General features: G+C 40.3%; 1 protein-coding gene across 4 annotated transcripts in view; it reads left to right on the forward strand.

The window, feature by feature from the left end:
• asic1c (acid-sensing (proton-gated) ion channel 1c) overlaps positions 1-20,363 on the forward strand; it is a 113,053-nt gene that overhangs the window by 74,805 nt on the left and 17,885 nt on the right. For 2 of the 4 annotated variants that reach the window (XM_080862155.1, XM_080862156.1), the window contains exon 1: positions 18,394-19,610. The exons of 1 other annotated variant lie outside the window; for it this stretch is intronic. In XM_080862155.1, coding sequence (XP_080718281.1) covers positions 19,002-19,610 — 609 coding nt within the window. In that variant the 5' untranslated portion in view covers positions 18,394-19,001. Of the gene's footprint in view, positions 1-2,082; positions 2,665-18,393; positions 19,611-20,363 lie in introns of those variants that run through there. One more of the 4 variants, XM_080862158.1, reaches the window with a different exon arrangement.

Raw genomic sequence — 20,363 nt, forward strand, 5'->3', positions numbered from 1 at the left:
TGGAAGCATCAAAAAAGCACAAAGAAGTAGATATAAATCAGTAAATATAAGAGATTACTTAGTAGGGAAAGAAAGCTGGTCTGAACTGGTTAACCAGCCTTGTTATAAGTAGTCCTGGCAGGCCATTAAAGCTGTGGCTGAGGTCCCAGCATCAGTTACCTTATTAACTTTGCTTTAAATGAATGCTCCTCTAAGCTGATCAATTCTAGTCGAGACAGATTCTCGCCAGTGTGAACTGAAGTAGCCTCAGGCTCACATTCTGCAAATATACACCTCTGTCCATGAGTAAAAAAATATGCAGGAGGGCGCATTAATAATTGATGCAGTTACAAAACTCATGATAAGGAGACTGCGGCAGGACAGAAGAAGATGTTTGCTTTAAACTTAAAGGATCAGGTACATGTGTACTGAGTGACAAGAACTTAGTGTACTTATTTTAACCCATTTCAATGGTTTAAAATGCATCCTCACTGGATGCATCACCACCTGGTATGGCAACAGCACCGCCTACAACTGCAAAGCTCTCCAGCGAGTAGTGCGGTGCTCTGAACGGATAATTGGAGGTGAGCTTCCCTCCCTCCAAGACATCTACAGGAAGCGGTGCCTGAGGAAAGCGGGGAGGATCATCAAGGACTCCAGTCACCCCAGCCATAAACTGTTCAGACTGCTTCCATCAGGAAGGAGGTTCTGCAGCATCCGGTCCCGTACCAGCAGACTGAGAGACAGCTTTTTCCATCAGGCCATCAGACTGCTGAACACGTCATAGACACCTCAGCTTCACTACTGGAACTTTAACATTATGCACTCCACACTGTATATAAATGCCACTTGTTTTGCACATATTCAACTCTGTATATTTTATATATTTTATTATTATTATTATTATTATTATTTTATTTTTTTTTTTTACTATTTAATTTGTAAAAATGTGTATACACACACACACACACACACACACACACACACACACACACACACACGTAGGAAAATATTTAGTATACACATCCAGAAATGCATACACTATTATATATTGTACATATATTTATTAGTTTCAGGTTGGCCATTCTTATATTTTGCTCGTTTGTGTTGTTGTGTTTGCACATCTCTGTTGCTTGTGGGGCTCGCACACAAGAATTTCACTCGCATGTGCTGTGCCAGTGTGCCTGCACATGTGATGTGACAATAAAAAGTGATTTGATTTGATTTGATTTGATTTAAAAGAAATAAGTCAGATATGTATGTTACCCTCTAACATAATGCTTTGTATGTAAAAAAAAAAAAAAAAAAACTTACCAATTACACACTTCATAACATGATTAACACGGGTGTCATATTTAGATTCTGTCAGGAGGAATTAAAAGTTAACTGAAAACCATGAAGGAGCAAATCTTTGACCTTTCAGAACAATCCCTATGCAGGTGCTATTAAAGAAAGCACTAAATTATTACTCCAGTGTAGCTTCTAAGGTGTGTGGCATCTCAAGCTAAATGTGAAGCTAATTGAGAATTCATCACATGTTGTAGCTTGAAAATGTCAGCTGGCTGTCAAACAGCCATGTTTTTATCTGCATGACATCATATTTATGATGTCTCCGAGGGTTTTGACCGGCTGCCACTGATTAAATGACAGTGAATCATTCAGTTTGAGATAAAACAGTAAAAGTCCCCAATGCAAGTGTTAAAGGGAAGTATTCACAAGTTAACACAAATAAATGTCTGGAAGCTTCCACTAGAAAAAGAATTTTAACAGAAGAGAATAGTATTTGAGTACCAGAGGTCAGTAATGTGCTTCACTTTCACGTTTGCCTTTCTGCTGCATCAATCTGGACTCTATCCACTGCTACCCGCGAGGGAAGTGAGGCTTACTTCCCAGTTGAAACTCTATCTCTTGCATTCAATGTGCCCTCTAAGATCTTATTGTGGAATGGTTGATATTACAGTTCATTGCTGCTTCCCAGCTCCAGATAGCCAACCCTTTCCCCTCCCTCGGGTGGGAAAGGGAAACCAGACACTGTCTTGTCCAGCCTCCCCTTGGTTGGCTAAACCTCTCTGCTACCATCAGTTTTCGTTAGGGCACCGCTGCAGCCACACGACATCTGACAACCGCAAAACTTGACTGAGGAAAAATTTGGAGAAAATGGGAGCTCCAGAGGAGGAAGCGCCACGTCCCCCATCAGACATCACTGTTTTCGGGGCCAACTGTACGCTCCACGGCCTGAGCCACATATTTCTGCCCGGTGGAGTGACTTTCCGGCGGTTGCTCTGGGCTGCTGCATTCAGCGCCTCGCTTTCCATCTTCCTGCTCCAAGTGGCCGACCGTGTGATCGAGTATTATCAATACCCCCATGTTACAATTCTGGATGAAATGGACAGTCCCGTCATGTATTTCCCAGCCATAACCCTCTGCAACTACAACACCTTTCGAAAGTCCCAGCTCCGGAGGAATGATATCTTCTGGATGGCTGGACTCCTGGGTGTGGAACAAGGAGACTTTGATGATTTCATGGCCGCTATAGGGCAACCCACAGACAGCAACACCAAGTTTTTCCCCAGCAAGACCTTCAACATGCTGGAGTTTGTGCAGAGGACTAGTCATAACATAGAGGAGATGCTGCTTGACTGCAAATACAGAGGCAAGGACTGTGGTCCAGAGAACTTCACCACAGTAAGTAAGGCTCCTCATGTAGGTGTCACCTCTTGTGTGATCAGTGTAGCCACTCAATCATTTAGGGCTAAAACCAAAAAATCCCAAACAAGATCACAATGAGAGGTTGAACATGTTCTCCCTGCAATATTTCATAATGTCTCAGCAGGTTAATTGCTGATTCATTATTATTTAAACAAAATATTTAATGGGAAGTGTCAAATCGTGTGTTAAAAATCTTTAATTTGAAATTATTAATAGAAAGCTTGAAAGCAAAATTTGAACAGAAACAAAGCCTCAGGCAGAAATACCAACAACTGTGAGCTGTTCAATATTCATTATAAAACTACGATTCCAGCGCTTCATTTTGCCCGGGGGTGAAGTGAAAAATGAGTCTGTTTATGTTTCTGAACACCAGGAGATCTGCTCAAAGACGTTACATTTCCAAAATGAGCACTGTCATGATGTCATGATGAGCATAATCATTCAAATCAGATATCGTTAGTAGAGGAGACATCACTTTGATTCAAATTATGCTGTCACTGCGTAATTTAGCTTTTTTTTCTTAACATAATCCCTACTTTATTTTTTAAAATACTAGTATAAATGACATGTTTGTGAAAAGATAAAGTAGCTTTAGGGAGAACAATGGGTACGTGGGTGGAAGAGGAAAAGTTTCTGAGGAATACTAATAAAGCAGCACTTTATCTCTGTTTACAAAGCAGGAATGTGTTTCGTTCGCCTTTATAGTGATGCCAATATTTATGCTGGGTCCAGTTCTTCACTTTGTGACTGCTATTAGCTGTAATTTTTCTTGAAGGAGAAATGAAAGTTACTTTCTTAAAAGTGTCCTCCGAAACGTTTAATCTACTGAGGTGCCATATGGTTCAACAAATCTCTGCTGGCATCATGCATCATGCATTATGAAGCAAGCATATGCTGTTTTCAAGACCAGTAGGGTTTTTAACACGTTACTGTTTTTCTTTGTAAATACCTCAGAAGGATTGTCGTCTTCATCGTAGTAATGGCACCAAATGTTCTAAATATTTGTCTCCGATCACAAAAATCTAAAGCACATAATGTCACAGGAACAATGTCATTGTAGAGATGAAAAGGTAATTTGTCTTAACTTGTGTGCCTTCATTTTTTTTTTTTTTTTTTTTGTGAACTCCAGTTTTTCCTTCTCAATTTTCAGGTCTTTACGAAAGAAATAAAATTATGTCAGCAGAATCTGAGCGGAACTTAATCGTCCTGCTGCAGAGACAGGGGAAGGATTGTATTTCGATGAAATGGGCCATTGATTTGAGTGATGAAAACCCAGCCTGAGACGGGTGTCTCATGCTGCACAGTTTCTTTGGGAACCAGCAGTGAAACAGAGGCAAACGATTTATACTAATTACCTAGCTGTTCTAATGTAGCGCTACTGTTGCTATTTATTTGTTTTTTTGTTAGTGACAGTGATTCACATTAAAAGAAAAGGTTTGGCTTTTCAACTCAAACCAAACCTGACACCTACTATGAAGACTTGCACATTTTAGATTAGATTAGATTAGATAGATTAGATAGAACTTTATTAATCCCTCGGGTGGGTTCCTCTGGGAAATTCGATTTCCAAAAAAGCACAGCACCGACAGAAGTTACAGAGTTACAGAATATTATATATATATATATATATATATATATATATATATATATATATATATATATATATATATATATATATATATATATATATATACACACACATATATATATAAATACAGAGACAATATAAATAAAATATACGAAGGGGATAAATAGAATAAATAGGAATAAAAATAAAAATACAAGTGAATTGCACATTTCAAGTTTAAATGACTCATCAGGTTTGAGTCATATTCTCAAAAACAACACAGCGCATATGAGCTAATAAAGATACATTTTGATATCGCTGTGATCAGTCAGATGACCTTGGCTTCTTCACATCCCTGCATACAAAGGGCACATTTCAGCTAAATGTCAGAAACTGGAGATGCTCGGAGGGCCTAAGTATAGAGGGGACTAATTAAAGATTCATAGAGCTGCCTGAATTCCCCCTTCCTCGATTCCCTCGGCCTGCTGATCTTTCTGTGGGAGGCTGAGAGGCAGGTCCTCTCATAGGAGATAAGATGGGATGGAATTGAGATTACCCATTATATACTTCAGCAACATCAACACAAAATGACTCACACAAGGTCTAGACAACATCCGACAATTAGCTCTGTGTATGTGGAAAAACCTGAGAAAATATATGCACTGAATCATTCAGATACCTCTGCTGATGCACTTAATTGATCCATTTTGGTATGGCTTTTAAAAGGACATCATTAGAATAAACATACGGCTCGATTTTCCTATTTAAACCTCTTAGTACAAAGTTTTGCAGCTATTCGACCATATTAGTTGTAGCATACTAATACTTCACTTTAGTTTGATAACATTTTTCAGATGTCCTTTCGGATCTATTTCAGTACATGCATGCGTGTACGTATGTGTAGCATTTTAGACAAAGTAACAGTGGCTGGAGAAACTTGGCATGCCTGACAGTGACAGGAAAGACCAGATGTTTCAGCTAATGAGCTGGGTATGGGTGCAGTCGTATTGAGAAATCTCATAGGGGAAATATCAGCGCCCCCAAGTGCAATCACTCCCTTTGCATCAAGTAATGAAATATTTTTTGGGGGGAGAGATGCTGTAATTTGCTGGTGGAGAACGACTCTCGTATATTTAAAAGCTGGCAGATGGTAGAGGCTGGGAATGTTCTGCCCATGCGGTGCTCTAAATATACATAGAAACATAGCCTTGAATGTCCCTGGATCAGTCTGTGGTAACAAGCCGTGCTCAGATTACAGTTTTTGGTAGCTAGGACGCTGTATATGACACAACATCACATTAAAGAAAACCATTTTTAGATTATAATATATATGATTTGCCAAATAAGTGTCTTGGTGGAGGCTTTACTTCATTATCAAATTAATCTCATGCCTCCATCTTGGTGCCTTACTGTCTGTGAAGTGGCGTGTGATTGATTACCTCATTAATACTCAAAAGCGTAAGCACCCCAACACACCCTGAATCATTGCTGTGGATTAAGCCTGCAAGACTAGCTCACACCAAATAAATCATCTGTCATTGTGTATATGCAGGATGCATGCCGAAGCTGGTGTAATATCATTTCAATCGATCACCAGCTCAGCACTTTAGCCGGCCCATGCCACTGCAGAGAGCTGATCCTAACATGTTTATCCCGTTACGCTTGATCTTCTATGTTGTCACTGAACTTCCCGTAGATCTATTAGTTTATGGTGTAACAAAAGACCTTTGGTTTAAGCTTCCTTTTTAATATTACATTAAGTCTTGCCTGCCAAAGCTAGAGCCAGGAGCTGGTGTTTTACTTTATGCACTGCAGTATTGTCTGGAGGCTGATGTTGGCTTTGGAGGTTGTTGGGGGAAAACTCTGTAAAAGACCCAGGAGAAATAAAGACACAATGAGACAAGATCACTTTTTATGCTTTAACGTGCACACGGGTAAGCTGTTCAGAACAACTCACAACGTGTACAGAGGCTGGGCACTTTTTATAGGAAAGACAGTGAGAACAGGATAAGAAAATACAAAACAGATAAAATAAACAACTCCATATGTGGCGCTAGTCTCGTCAGCAGAGAGCTGGGAGAAAGCTGTGAGAGATAAAACAATCTAAAACAATATGTCCCAAAACAGTATGTCTTTGCTGAGAAAGTCTAAAAAGATAATTCTAAACTAATCTAACCATAGACAAAAGGGCATGCTTGCACATTTAAAAGAAGGTAAAGAAACATAGAATCATTTTTCCTGTAACAGAGGTCAAAGAAAAGAAAAAGGTGAGTAAAAGAAGCAGAAGACAGGATTGAGTGTCAGAGATGCAGACAGAGAGAGAAAATAGGCAACGTGGAGAAAAGTACAAAAGAATAGCTCCTTATACCAGAGAGAGGTGGAAAGGGTGAAAAGCGACAAATAGATCTGAAGGGGAGCGCTGACACAAAATGGAAACAAATGAGAAAGAGAAAACAGAAAAAGAGGCTGCGCTGTGCTTAGATTGAGGTGGGACTGGGACTCAGCTGAGCACTGACACCATCACTGTGATTCAGCCTGCTTTGGAGCAGAGCCACTGCCTCGATGCACAACTGGAAGCATTAGGAGAGATGAAAGGAAGAAGGTGTGTGAAGGAGCACAAAATTACACTGCTGCCTAGAGCATGAAAAGGAGAGTAGAGATAAAATAGAGTATAGTGCAAACAATGAAATAAACAAATCTGACGCACCGAGCGTAGATGACAGGCCAGATTACAAATACTTAATGTGTTTATTCCAGTACTCAGTATCAGAAAAGATTACTGTGAAAATCGCTGTTACTCTAAGTGCAGCATTGGCAGTCCAGTCAATGGCACTGAGGAGGAATACTGAAGGAATTCATGGAGGGGATGCTGTGTGAGGGTGCTTTATGCTGACTTGCACATCCGGCATACGACCATAGGCAGACATCGGAGGTGCCCGTTGACAGAACCTCTTAAGTTAATTGGCTTGTTAGGTGGAGACACCGGACACAAATATGGCTCTGTCCAAAACCAATAGAGCCATTATGTTTTGTTGTAGATTATCAGCCTCCTGGCATCATGATATTCAAACAACAGCATGCATTGTACTCCCAAGTTTTCCTAATCTACTGAACACAGATGGAGCACAAATGACTAATGGTTCATATCACAAGGTCTTTTGATTTTTGATTGCCTCAGAAGCCATATTTAGCTTTTTTTTTTTCCTCCACTAATGGCCTCTGGGATCTACATCCTGGTCTCTTAGCCAATATGTTATGCACTGCACCTTTCAAAGTGTGGAGTTGCTTTCTGAGATTACTCTTCAAGACTATTTGGTCAATATCATAGACTGTATATAAAAGATGAACCCACTGGTTTGTGATACCTTGTTGTGAAACATCAGCATTAGTAATTTGGCCATGTTTGTGCCATGTTGTTGTTGTTGTTTTTAAGGCAGAATTGATCATATATGGACAAATGGAGTATACTGCATAGCTCCATTAAACTGACACCATCACCAGGTATTATTGCTAAGTAACATGCAAATGAATGATCCGCACAGCAGGCCATCTATTTTTTTCTTTCAGATAAATCCACTAAAATATCTGAAAACACCAAAAACATGCTGCAGAGATCCAGTTCAGTCAATTAACAGGGGTGAAGCCTACTAAGCCTACCAGTGAGTTAAAGTGGAAATGGCCTAACTTTAAGCCTTAATGCAGTTTAAATAGTAAAGCTATAAAATAATTTATCACCTTTTTTAGTCATCTTGAAGAAATAAATTACCCATAAATACCAAAATACTTTTTTGTACCAGCATGTGAACATGTTTACATTTCTGCTATTTTTGTTACTTTGCATCGTCTTAATTTTTCAACCCGTTGCACCTTTAGACAGAAGAGCTTAGACATCACCTATTGTTGGAAATGCCTTATTATCTGCCTCTCCCCACCGCAGGGAAAAGGGTAACACCACCTGGGTCTGGGTGCAATTCCCCCCTCCAGGGGCAAGGGTACCTAGACCCGGTTTGTAGAGTACGCTTGGGGAGTGTGATTGTGTGTACAGTGTCTCTTTATGTCTGTCTCCACGTTGGTTGAGTGTGGAGTGAGTGCATATGAGAGCATGAGGGTGGGAATGGATGTTTGTGTCTGTGTGTGCCTGTATGTCTGTGTCTATATGTCAGGTTGGGTATCAGACGCCACCTCTCTGGGGACACCTCAGGCCCTCCAAGGTTTGGAGGCCTATCTCCACCCACCACCACTTCCCCTGCCGGTGGCGGACTCCCTCAGGTGTCGGTGTGTTGGTGGTTCTTTGTGTCTGGGGGTGGGCGTCCGGGTGCACACCGGCTCACTCCTTGGCGGCCGCTTGTCGGGGCCTGGGGCCTGGGGCTCGCTCGGGCCCCTTTGGAGGTGGGGTGCCCCCGGCCTCTCGGCCTAGGGCTCGGTCACTCAGGCGCAGCTGGGGGCCGGCGGAGCTCACGAGCGCGTCACTGCAACTCCCCCTGACTTCTGCTCCGCGGCTGCTGGGCGAGCCCTCATCTGGGACTCTCCTCAGCTCTTACTGGGACAGTGGCGCGGCTGCCCCTCTGTTGGTCTTCCATGGTCTCTTGTGTTCTGGGGGCCTCTGGATGTCTGGAGTTTTGATCTCCTCCATACCCGCTTCACACCCTGGAGGACGGGGCTGTGGCCCCCCCACACTCCCTAGCAGATCATTACATGGAGAAACCTTTGGAATGCAAGCATGCTGATCCACACAGGTATGCACACATGGGTATTCACAGACGCGGACTAAAGCTTTCTTGGCTGCTGCCTCAAAGCACACTGTGCGCTGTCTATCTTGCGTGCTGCACAATATCGTTTATTACTTAGTAAATACTGATATCTATGACTAGCTAGTTTATTGTGATGGTGCTTTGTTTTCTCTATTATTATGTTGCTCTTTGTTGTTTGCTGTCTCCTCTGTTTGTTTTTGTTTGTTTGTTTGTTTTTTTTCTCCATACAGGTGACCCAGGAGTTTTTTTTTTTTTTTCTCTCTCTTCCCCCCCCTTCTCACCGTCTCTTCTCCCCTTTGGTTTTCTTTCTTTCTCTCCCCCTCTCTCTCTCATTCATTCCCCCTGTCCTATTTATTAAAAAAAAAAAAAAAAAATGACAAAGGATGAACTGAAGCTCTGCCATCACGTAATGTCGCATACTGCTGTTTCTGATGTCATTTAGAAAAAAAAAAAAAAAAAAAAAAGGAAATGCCTTATTATTAGGCCACACCTCTTTCAATACAGGTGTTTTCACTGCCACGAGCTTAAACTTGTATACAGTCAAGCACCTAGTAATGCAGTCTGCCTTAACAAACATTTTGAAAGATTATGCCGTTCTAAAGAGCTCACTGGATTCTGTGAGATTTCTTTCCTCCTAGATGACTAAGTGATTTTTATTTTTGTATGTACTGTATGTTTGTATTTATTTGTTCAGACTGCAGTATAGTAAGATTTAAAGTAGCTGAGTAGCTTCAGGGTTCACCTGAAGGTTCTGAAGGTAAATGAAAGAGAATCTAATATCTAAATGAGGTCTGTTCTGTGAATTGCCTCTAAATTTAACTTATGGGCTTCTTTCAGTACCGAGCCCTGGAAGAGAGGCAAACTGACTGTTTTATTAATGCTGAGAGTTTTAAAGTCGTGCTGCTATGGAATGTAAACGATGCAAAGAAACAGACGAGACATTTTTGTCTGAGACATATATCACCATATCGTCAGCATACATCTGTAAACCTGCCCCATGACTGCGGTGAATGATTTATATATTAACTGAAGTGGAGTGTTAGAGAGGTTAGAAAGGATGGTTTTTTCATTATTAATAACAACTCAGCGATTAATGTGACATGCTGAGTTAATAACAACTCAGCCTGTCACAGTCAGATATTATAAACGCAGTGTGACATGCTGCATATGAATGCATCAAAACACTATGTAACACATTTATATCACACACACACACACATGCATACTTACATAGGGTCTTAGCCTTACTATATAAAGTGCCTTGAGGTGACTGCTGCTGTGATTTGGTGCTATAAAAATAAAAATTAATCGAATATAGTTTTATAGGTTAGAATAAGTGATTAATTAGTATTAACATACTGTTTTCAGTTACAAAGATTTCAATCTCTGTAAGGTTGTCAGAAAAATTAAATTTAGAACTCATACGACTAAGAATGTCATGATTTTATGTTGTGATTATGAATTGCAGCAAGTCAGCCACCAAGTGTCAGACCACATAAAGTACTGAGGCACCAATGTTGTGGTAACTCAGTAAGTGCACAGCTCCAAAACTACTCTGGCATCCTCTGGCATCTGCACAAAAATTCTGTGTCGGGAGCTTAGTGTCATGGGTTTTCATGGCCAAGCAGCTCCTGTAGGAGTAATGTGTGGGTGCCCAGGTACTTTTGCCCATATAATATACTTCATTGTTTGTTTTTTCAGTTGTGATTTTTAAACTATGAATGTGTAATTGGCTTTCAAAATTTGTATTCTGTAATAAAAGTCCTTTAAATGCTGGCGAGGGAGAGATTTGGTGTATAGCCTCAGGAACGTTTAAGGATATGCTTTTTATTCTTAACACATACATGAGGAGGGCAAAAAAAGTTCCTGATGGAATGCTGGGTTACACTGTGGCAATTTTAGACTGCTGGCAAGTGCTTATCCCTGAATGGATTCAGGGTACCAAAAGCCTCCAGCTGAGCAAACAAGATGTGGGAAAAAAGACATTATCCCTGCAAAAGTACTGGTGAGGAAATTCAAGGAGTGAGTTTATCAAAGTGTGACTGCAGGCTGCAGAGTGAAAGCTTGAGTGACAGCATTTCTTGGATTCTGCCTGGAATGGAACAAGGGAGAAAGACAGCAGGTGTAGCCAGCTGCATCTGTGTTTTATTGATACAGACTGCATCTGCCCTCCACCTGGTTTGCTTGGGAGGATATACTGTACATATGCTGCGCCAGAGATCTTTGTAATTACTCTACATTTTAAATAAGTAATGGGAGGGCACGTTTTTAACTGAACCAGAAAAAAACATGCTGCCTCAGCTCAACAAAACAGCACTTTTTTTTGGGGGGGGGGAATGTAACAAACAACAAGGACTAACATTTTTATGTCCAATAAATGTACACTGAATATGTTCCTTCTGAGCAGCTTTGGTGTATTTTTTGTTTAATTAATTTTCCTACAAAGTGTATGGCAATATTTCTTCCTTTTGATGAATTTTATATGAGGCATTTCACAGTATAAGCCTCTCCTAGCAAAAATATCCACTCAGGGTTTCCGTGCACGACTGGTGCAGCATACAAAGTGGCTGTGTGAGAGGTTAGTTTCATTTAGAGGCAGGCCACAAGATGTCTCCCTCTGCTAAAGAAGCTGCCCGTCCAACAGAGTGACAGTCTGATTGCAAACATTTCTGCTCTGTCTGGCTGTCTCGTCCAGATTTGCATTTGTTTGGTCATTTTAAATCACAGTGTCTCTCAGCCTGTCTCTCAGCTGGCCTAAATCTAAAATTTGGAAATTCTCAGAGAGTTTTTCAAGTTTTCATGCAACGCCGAGTCTGACATGCTGCATAGCAATGAGGAATCCTGACCTCATAGAGAAAATGTTATGCTACTCAGTGTGCTCCGGCTTCATTTATTCAAGCTCTAAATAATATAAATTTTTATCTTAAAACTTTCAAGGCTGACACTGAATACTGTTTTTCTGTCAGTGCGGTTTGGCCTGCTGATCGGAAAATGTGCTGAGTGGAATAAATCAAACACGTTGCAGTCGGTGTAAAATGCAGTTCAAAGCCAACACAGGGTCATTTCTGTTTATGCATTAATCCTTTTGTCAACTGAATAAGCGACTGTTTTGATAAGCTTTAGATCAGTTTAGATTCTCCGAGGCTGACAAATGTTCTCTGATCTCAGCTTATCAAATGTTTAGATTTGTGTCTGACTTTAATATATGTTATTTGACTGGCGTTATTATAAAGGAGACGATCCCGAACTCTGCGGGGGAACTTTATATGATCTAATCAATACATCTTTTAATTAAAGGAAAACTATATATAATGTGCATGAGAGGGAGAGATTATTTAACAGACTGATTAATAATACATGTACTATAATAGCAGCATCCTTTTTATGTGCATTTTCAGTAAGCAGGCATTAGGGCATTGGGACAGATGAATTAATTATTTTCATTATTAATTAATCTGAAAGTTATTTTCTTGGTTAACTGTTTGCGCTCTCTATATGTTATAGAAGACTAAGAAATAACGAAAAGCTGAAAACAGTGTTTGGCATTTTTGCTTAAGATTTTCCTAAACAGCTCATAAATACCCTAAATGACTAATCAGCTAATTAGCTAAGCTTTAATAGTGAGTGGACATTAATGCTGGGCATGTCTTGTGTCCAGCTTCTTCTCTTCCCCAGCTGCACTCTGTGAGGTTGTGATGTGCATCTAATTGCTGCCAGGATTTCATTTGGTGTTGAACATTCTCACTGGCCCTTGAAGGAGCTCTCCCCTTTACTCAGTCAAAACTCTGCTCCTCCTCTAATGAGACCGCTGGGGTTTGCCTCGGCTTTGACATAAAAGAGGATGGTTAGTGTCATTCCCTGACAGCCTGAGGGATCACCGAGTTGCTCTTTAAGTCGGGCTAGTAATACAAAAATCTGAAAGAATAGATATTTCAAATGGTTCTGCTTTTCTTTGAGATGCTTATTTGAATTTGGTAATTTTTCTTATTATACCATGCTTCTTTACTGAGACACAGTTTAAATACATTTTCATCCAAAGGATGATAACAATAGCAGTATGTGAGCAGCAGACGTTTGTTTTCAGTACGGAGGATAGCAATTTTATTGGTAAGAAAAATCATTACATTTTGCCCAGAGTGCTATATATTCTTGTGTCAGTGCAGCACTGTGTTGGAGGGGATATTTTAATTAAATTAATGATTTGGGAAAGAGTTGACAAACAAACAGAGTTATGAAAGTTTTTCATATTAGAAAAAAGTTTGAAATCATTGCAGTGCTGTGATTACAGTCTGACACCAGATTTAAAGCTTTTGTCTTTATATTTGTCGTTAGCCCGGGAGTACAAAGCCCCTTTTTAATGCGATTATGTTGCTCTTCAATTCAGGAAATCTATAATTATTTTACACAAAAATGTATACAAAGAATAGTTACATTTGTCCAGTATTTACTTTTAAAGCTACAATACCTACTACTATAAAATCCCAGAATTATCAACTGACTCTAGTTTTAGTGTTTTTGGCTGCGCTCTGACTGTGAGAACAGCAGCTCCGCCAATCTGCTGTTCAAACCTTCTGTTTGCAAGGGGCAGCCAATCAGAGAGGAAGTTGAAAAAACTAAAAAAAACTAAAAAAAAAACTAAAAAAAAAAATCTGCATGAATGAAAAATGAAATAAGATTTTCAAACTGTGAGTCATGCAAAGCCATCTAGTAGAGACCAAGAATAAAAAAAAGTTTTAGCCGGAAAGAAGCATAATAGGTCCCTTTTAAGTACACGGTTTACTTTTGTTTGAAAATACCACATCGAAAAAAGGATGGATAGCCGCTGTCAGACAGAGAGCACATGTTAAGAGAGTAAAGATGATTGTCATGTATTGCTAGTGCGTAACCTCTGGAGATCAGAGTAATGAAATTGCGTTTTGGTTCAAACTGCTGACGAGGGATGATTCTGAGACCACGGGAGCAGCCTGCCACACGCCTCCAAAAATAAATGAGCTCAAGCAATTAACTTACTAGTTAAATGCGCTTCATATCTATTGGCATCTTTCCAAAGACGATGAGAATAGAGGAAGTCTGTACAGCTGGTCAATAAATGGAGAAACAAGGCAGATAAGACGGTATTGTTGGGTGTCCTACTCTGCTGCTACTCATACAGCATTAGTATTCTTGTTCTCCTTATTTTGCCTGGATGACTTTACTGGGTCTGAAACAGAGGTTGTCAAGTGTCGTGTCAGTACAAATCAAATATCAAAATTTGACTGGATCGCTGTCACTGAAAAGAGCTCGTCATGTCAGTCTGGTTTTCCTGCCATGTTGTCTGCTCGATGTGAGACATCTATCTGTCTGTCTGTCTGTCTGTCTGTCTGTCGGTCGGTCGGTCGGTCGGTCGGTCGGTCGGTCGGTCGGTCGGTTGGTTGGTTGCCCTATGATATTGATGGGGCACATTAAACCTGGATCCTTCCAACCTGTACAGGTTTCTCAACCAATTCTATAATTCAATTTCTTCCTGATTTCCCTGAGTATACTTTCTCATATGTGCATATCCTAAATTTGTTAGAGGTCCCCCCCACTTCGCTTTATTATCAGTCAGTCTCTATCATCTGGCTGCATGCCAGAATACTTTAAAGCAGTCACCATTTGTCTGTTTTAAGACCCCTCCCTGTATCCCACTGTTTTAGACAATTATAGGCCAATTTACAAATTGCTGTTCATTTCTAAAATCCTCAAGAAAGCTGTTGCTCATCAGCTACTTGAAATAGGGTAACAATATGTTGATAAATTCCAGTCTGGTTTTCAACAAAATTATAGCACTGGAACAGCGATACTTAAAATTACTAATGAGATTCTTATGAGCTTAGATAAAGGTAAGTATTCCATTTGAGTATTGCTTGACTTATTCGCCCTTCATTTTTATTTACAGATTATAGAGTTTCTGGGTCAGTATCTCTGGCACTTCTCTTTTTCAAATTTCATTTTTATAACTACATGTCCTCCTCAGCACCCCTGATATGTGGTGTCTCCCAAGGCTCAGTTCTTGGTCCAGTTCACTTTTCTTTCCATATGCTACTCCTGGATTATCTACTAAATAGCTACAAAGGAATCTGCTGCTGTTGCTGTGCTAATGATACTTGACTGTAGTTTTCTGTCAAGTATCATTTGGCAATATCTGCTCAAAAAATTGCTACTACTCTTGACCAGCAAAGATCATCCAGTCTTGTTTTCTGCTAAACTGCAAATAAAAATTAGCCATTAGCTAGTACTGGCTTCAAGTGAAATTCCAGTAAGACTTGTATTCCAGGGGTTCGCCCCTCGGTTGCTCTTATTTTGAAACCAGAGGTGATTATTTTGAGATTGAAGCTCACAAACTTTGTGTAGTTGTGTAGTTTTATACAAACTGTGAAGCACTTTATAACTGTGCGTTTTGAAAAGCACTATGCAAATAGTTATTCTAATTAAAGTTATTATTATTAAAGATACCCTATTTCTCCAATTAAACGCTTATCCAGTTGTTTTTATAGAATAAAGTGGTTCAGATATAAGGCTAAAAGAAAAGCAATACTGGGCATCTGTTGTGTCTGGAGGGCAAAAAGGATGGTTGGTGCAGACATGACATATAGTAGCTGTTAGAGCTAAATTCAGCCAATTAATTTACTTGTTTTGCTGCTGGAAAGCTAGAAAGGACACAGAGGGAAAGTAACCATTATTACTGTATTGAAGCTTTAACCTTCTCTATTCTTTGTTTTTCAGTATCCAGGCATTCATTAATCTTATCAGACTATTAATATCACGACTTTTGAACACAGAGGAAACAGTGTTGCTTTATTTTTGTAATGCATTTGTAAATTTGGCTTTAATAAAATGGCTGGGTAGAAATTCTTTTTATATAATTCTTTCTTTGAATCACATTTTGCTTCTTTGAAGATTAATAAACAACCTATATTTATCCTGCACTAGTCAGAAGCTTTGTTTTTTTCTAATCACACTTACACTAATGTATACTTTGCTGTCAGCACTGATTTTGAGGACAGCACAAACCAAGACGGAATAATTTCCGATGAATATCTTGACGCGATCACCACAGACAGCACAATAATTTAATAACACGACATGTGAAAATAGAAGAGATACCACGAATAAATTAGTGGTGTTTCTTGGCACTTTAAAGTAGATTTGATGGCTGCTGGGCTGCTTGAAGTGCCATGTGTCTAATTCAATGTGACATATCAGACTTTCCTGTGGATTACGTGCAAGCATTTATTTTGAGCCCATTTTGCTCTTACAGGGGTAATTTGACATTTATCTGCTTAGGTGTGATGCAGGGTTTTGCAGACCATCATCTATATGTTGAAGCGTTGTACTGCCGCCAGGTGGCAGTGTCAAAAATATGTGGAACAGTTTCTTTTAATTGTGTTTATGTTGTTTATCTTAGCCCCTTCCCCAGAAAAGACAGAGGTTGTAAAGAACTCCTTTGTAGGAAAGTGTAACCACTTTAAAAAAACAAAACAGTAACTGATCCGCAGCCCTCGTCAGTGCTTTTTATAAATGCTGTTTTAGAAGCTATATCTAGCTACTCCCTTCTTCACAAGGGGTCCCACAGTGGGGAGCTGTGTTTGAAGTAACATCAGATTCCCTTCCTGACACAACCCCAAGAGGTTAGCTTCTTCTGGGACTAAAGCAGGGATTGTTTGACGATTGAGTATGACGCTGGAGCCAGTTAGCTTAGCTTAGCATAAAGCCTAAAAGATCAGGTGAGGCTAGCCTGGCTCTGCCCAAAGACGACAAAATACTCTTAATATCACAATGAAATCATTTCATATTTATATAGATGATAGATTTTAGTTGGCTGTCCAAAGACTGTCTATACTTCCTTAGAAATTACAACCTGAAAAAGCAGAACGTTAAAACAAACTGTTGCCCAGCTCAGGGCTGATGCTCTGAGCTGATGAAGTAAAATGACCATGATATGTACATCAGATCTCAGTTTACTGCTCATCAAGGGGATCATTTTAGTGTCAGGTGTAATAGTTTGCTTTGTTTTTGTTTTATTAACATAAAAGGCCTGAGAAATTTCTGTTTGGTGTAAATACATCTCTTCAGATGCGGTAACCTCCTGGATTCTTGAGCAGCCAGGGCAGGGCTAGCCAACTGTGCTTCGCATTTACCCAAATACTAATCTCTATGCACATGAATCTGCCTGTGAAATGCACATTATCCCAAATAAATGAACATAAATGGTAGTTTATGTTGCTGAGCGCTCCTGTTGCTCTTGTCGCCCTTCTCTTTATTTATCTCTAGGAAGATTAATGATTGTATCCAACAGTTGGACGGTGACCACTGGTTGCATGCAACTTATTACAAGGCACTGTGGGATACTTTAAGTCCACTGCAGAGGGACAGCAGCTGTAATTTCAGGAATTAGCTTAAATTATTAAACAATAGCCGATCGGTTACTTGAATTCTTCATTTGTAATATCTCAGCCTTTTTGCAAAAAGCCAGGTTTATGCCCTCAAATACTGAAATAATTTACATGAATATGTTATTATTGTGTTAACAGAATCAGTTGGTAGATCCTCTCTGGCATTTAGTCAGTGAAACCCAGACTCTACGAAGCCCGAGAGTCATTTACACTCGTTTGTGTTATATTAAAATAAGTTCATTCCAATTATTTTTTATTAGCTCCCACCATCCAAACCTGCAGATGACACCCTCTGGTCTAAGTCTGCACAGTAATAAAACATTTTTTCTTTCTATTTTTAACTTTGCGCAATAATTTTTTACAACCATTTGTCACCTCAGCTTTGATCAGGTTACCCAGCCAATACTCGCATTACAGATTGAAATTATTCCAGCTAAAATAATGGGGGGAAAGTATCACTTTCTGCCAAACACAGTCCTCTGATAGTCTCACTAAATGGAGCAAAGCACCTTTAATATCAGCCAGAGCCACATCTGCATGCAGCAGGATGTCAGCCCTCATTACTCTGCATTTGTGAAATTAAACTTGAAACTGGAGCAAAAGAAGATCACAGATCGTACTGTGACATATTTTTCTAACACATTTTAAAGGATATTTAGCTGTTTTTCTCCAACTTGCTGCCTCCCTTTCAGTCTTCAATTATATAGACATATCGACCCATGAGCGAGCGATGCTTCAATATTAAAGAACTTCAGACTTCATCTTTTTTTTTTTCTAGAGGAATTTCTTTAGCACAATTATTTGTACTTTGATCAATACCACCACCAACCCCCTCCTCTCTATACCATTGGAGGTGCACTTCATCACCGGAGGAAAACAATTTCATCCAGTGGCTCCACCTCATTCTCCAGTCGACTGTAGAGGGAGTGAGTAGGGGGGCAACAAGCTTTATATTCCTTTCTGCGGGCTTCAAGTCAACACACTAAAAAGCATCTCTTCAATCTGTGGAAAAAGGGAGGAGTTGGGTTCTGGGCAGCTACTGCACAAAAAGAGAAACCACTGAAATCTGCAAGTATTGTCTGGCACTGGAGAGGGGGGATGGAGGAGTGAAAGATCTGAGCAACAGGGGTAAGCCTCTCCGAATTTTCAAAGTGATTACCTCTGGGAGTGAAGCTGTCGCTTACATCTGCAATTATCACGTCCATTTGTCTATTGACGAAGGAGTGTGGATAGTTACGCTGGATGTTTCTGTTATATGGAGTGATTCAGCTGTTTTTCTCATAAAGGAATCATTATGTAAATCAATTTTACATCCCCCAAGGAGCACAGTTCCTTTGTTTATATCTTCATGGCAAAGTGTTTTCAAGCCTGAACAGTGGGACAGCTGCATGTTAGGACTCCAGTTGCTGCTACCTGGATTTTTTTATACACACACGCGCTGTTACACACATATTAAGGTGCATGTCGAGAAAATGTGTAAATTGTAGTCTAGTGGGGGCAGCTGAGAAACTGCACTTGACAACAAAGCACTTTCCTTGACTCGCAATTAAGGTTTAAGACTCCACATCCGAATCTGTTTCCATGGAGCCAAACAAATCAAGTGATGCCCAGAAGCCCCCTCTTCAGAACCCACAGTCCAGCTCGCTGAAAGCAACATGGAACGAGATCACGGTGGATTTCATAATGAGGACCAAGATCCACGGTTTGAAGTTTGTCTTCTCTCCGGACAAGTCGAAACCGCAGCGGGTCATCTGGATCATGGCCTTCTTCCTTTGTCTGAGTCTCCTCTTCACCTGGTCCTGGAATCGAATCCTCTATTTGATGTCCTACCCCGCTGTCACCAAGATCTACATGGTCTGGGCTCACAACATGTCCTTCCCAGCCGTTACCTTCTGCAACAAAAATGTTTTCCAGGTATCCTCTCTGACTAAAGATGACCTGTATCACAGCGGCTACTGGTTGGACCTCCTGTATCATAATCACACAGTCATAAAGAGGAGCCTGTCTATCCTTAAAGACAATCACAAGCAGGGTCTGCTCACTCTCCTGGACTTCAGCAGCTACACCCCACCCCCCAATTATCACACCAACACCACGGAGATGATGGGTCGGCTCGGTCACCAGCTCGAGGACATGCTGCTGGAGTGCAGGTTTCGTGGGGAAACCTGCACCTACAAAAACTTCAGCACTGTATGTACAGAAAGAGAGATGGTGTTTGCCAGGTGTGGATGTGAGCGTTGTTTATATGGGGTATTAATAATTCATGTTAGCATTTGACAAAGCTACAGCAGGCATTCTCTCCAGGTCTTTTAAGTCGTTGATGTTTCAGAGCTGCAAAACAAGCCTCTCCTGCTTTTTGCCTTTAAGACATGACAGCTGTTCCCTCATTAAAACCCATGTCTCCTTAAAATTCACTCAACAGCACAAACACAATGATGTGGCTTCAGTGTCTGCTGTATTTAAAGGTTTCGTATTTGGCTATGTTGACTGGCTATTTCCCGAGTCCCTCTAATGTCGTTTTTGCTTTATAACATGACAACATTTGGGCGAAAATTGAGCGCATTAATAATTCAGACGTCATAAATCAGTTCAAATTAAAATTTCAGCGTCTCTAATTAAACATCTGTTGGGCACGAGGAGGATATGCGTCAAAATATGCAGCTGAGTTTCCCATTTAAACGCACCAGATGTGGATCCATTACAGCCATTCATCTCTGAATAACTGAAGCGAGAAAGTGGGTGACATTTGCAAACCATAGTCCCGCTCTTCCGCGTGGTGATATCTTGAGTAAATACATTCGCACACAAACCGGTAGCTTATAACGTCATTAGAAAATATTAGCAAGGGCGACTGGGGAAGTTTCTGCAGTGGTAAGCCTGCATGCAGAGGGACTGAGAATATTTTAAACCTGGCAAGACACATCCAGATATAAAACCCTCACC

This window comes from Rhamphochromis sp. 'chilingali', assembly GCF_963969265.1.
Source record: "Rhamphochromis sp. 'chilingali' genome assembly, chromosome: 16".
Classification (NCBI taxonomy): domain Eukaryota; kingdom Metazoa; phylum Chordata; class Actinopteri; order Cichliformes; family Cichlidae; genus Rhamphochromis; species Rhamphochromis sp. 'chilingali'.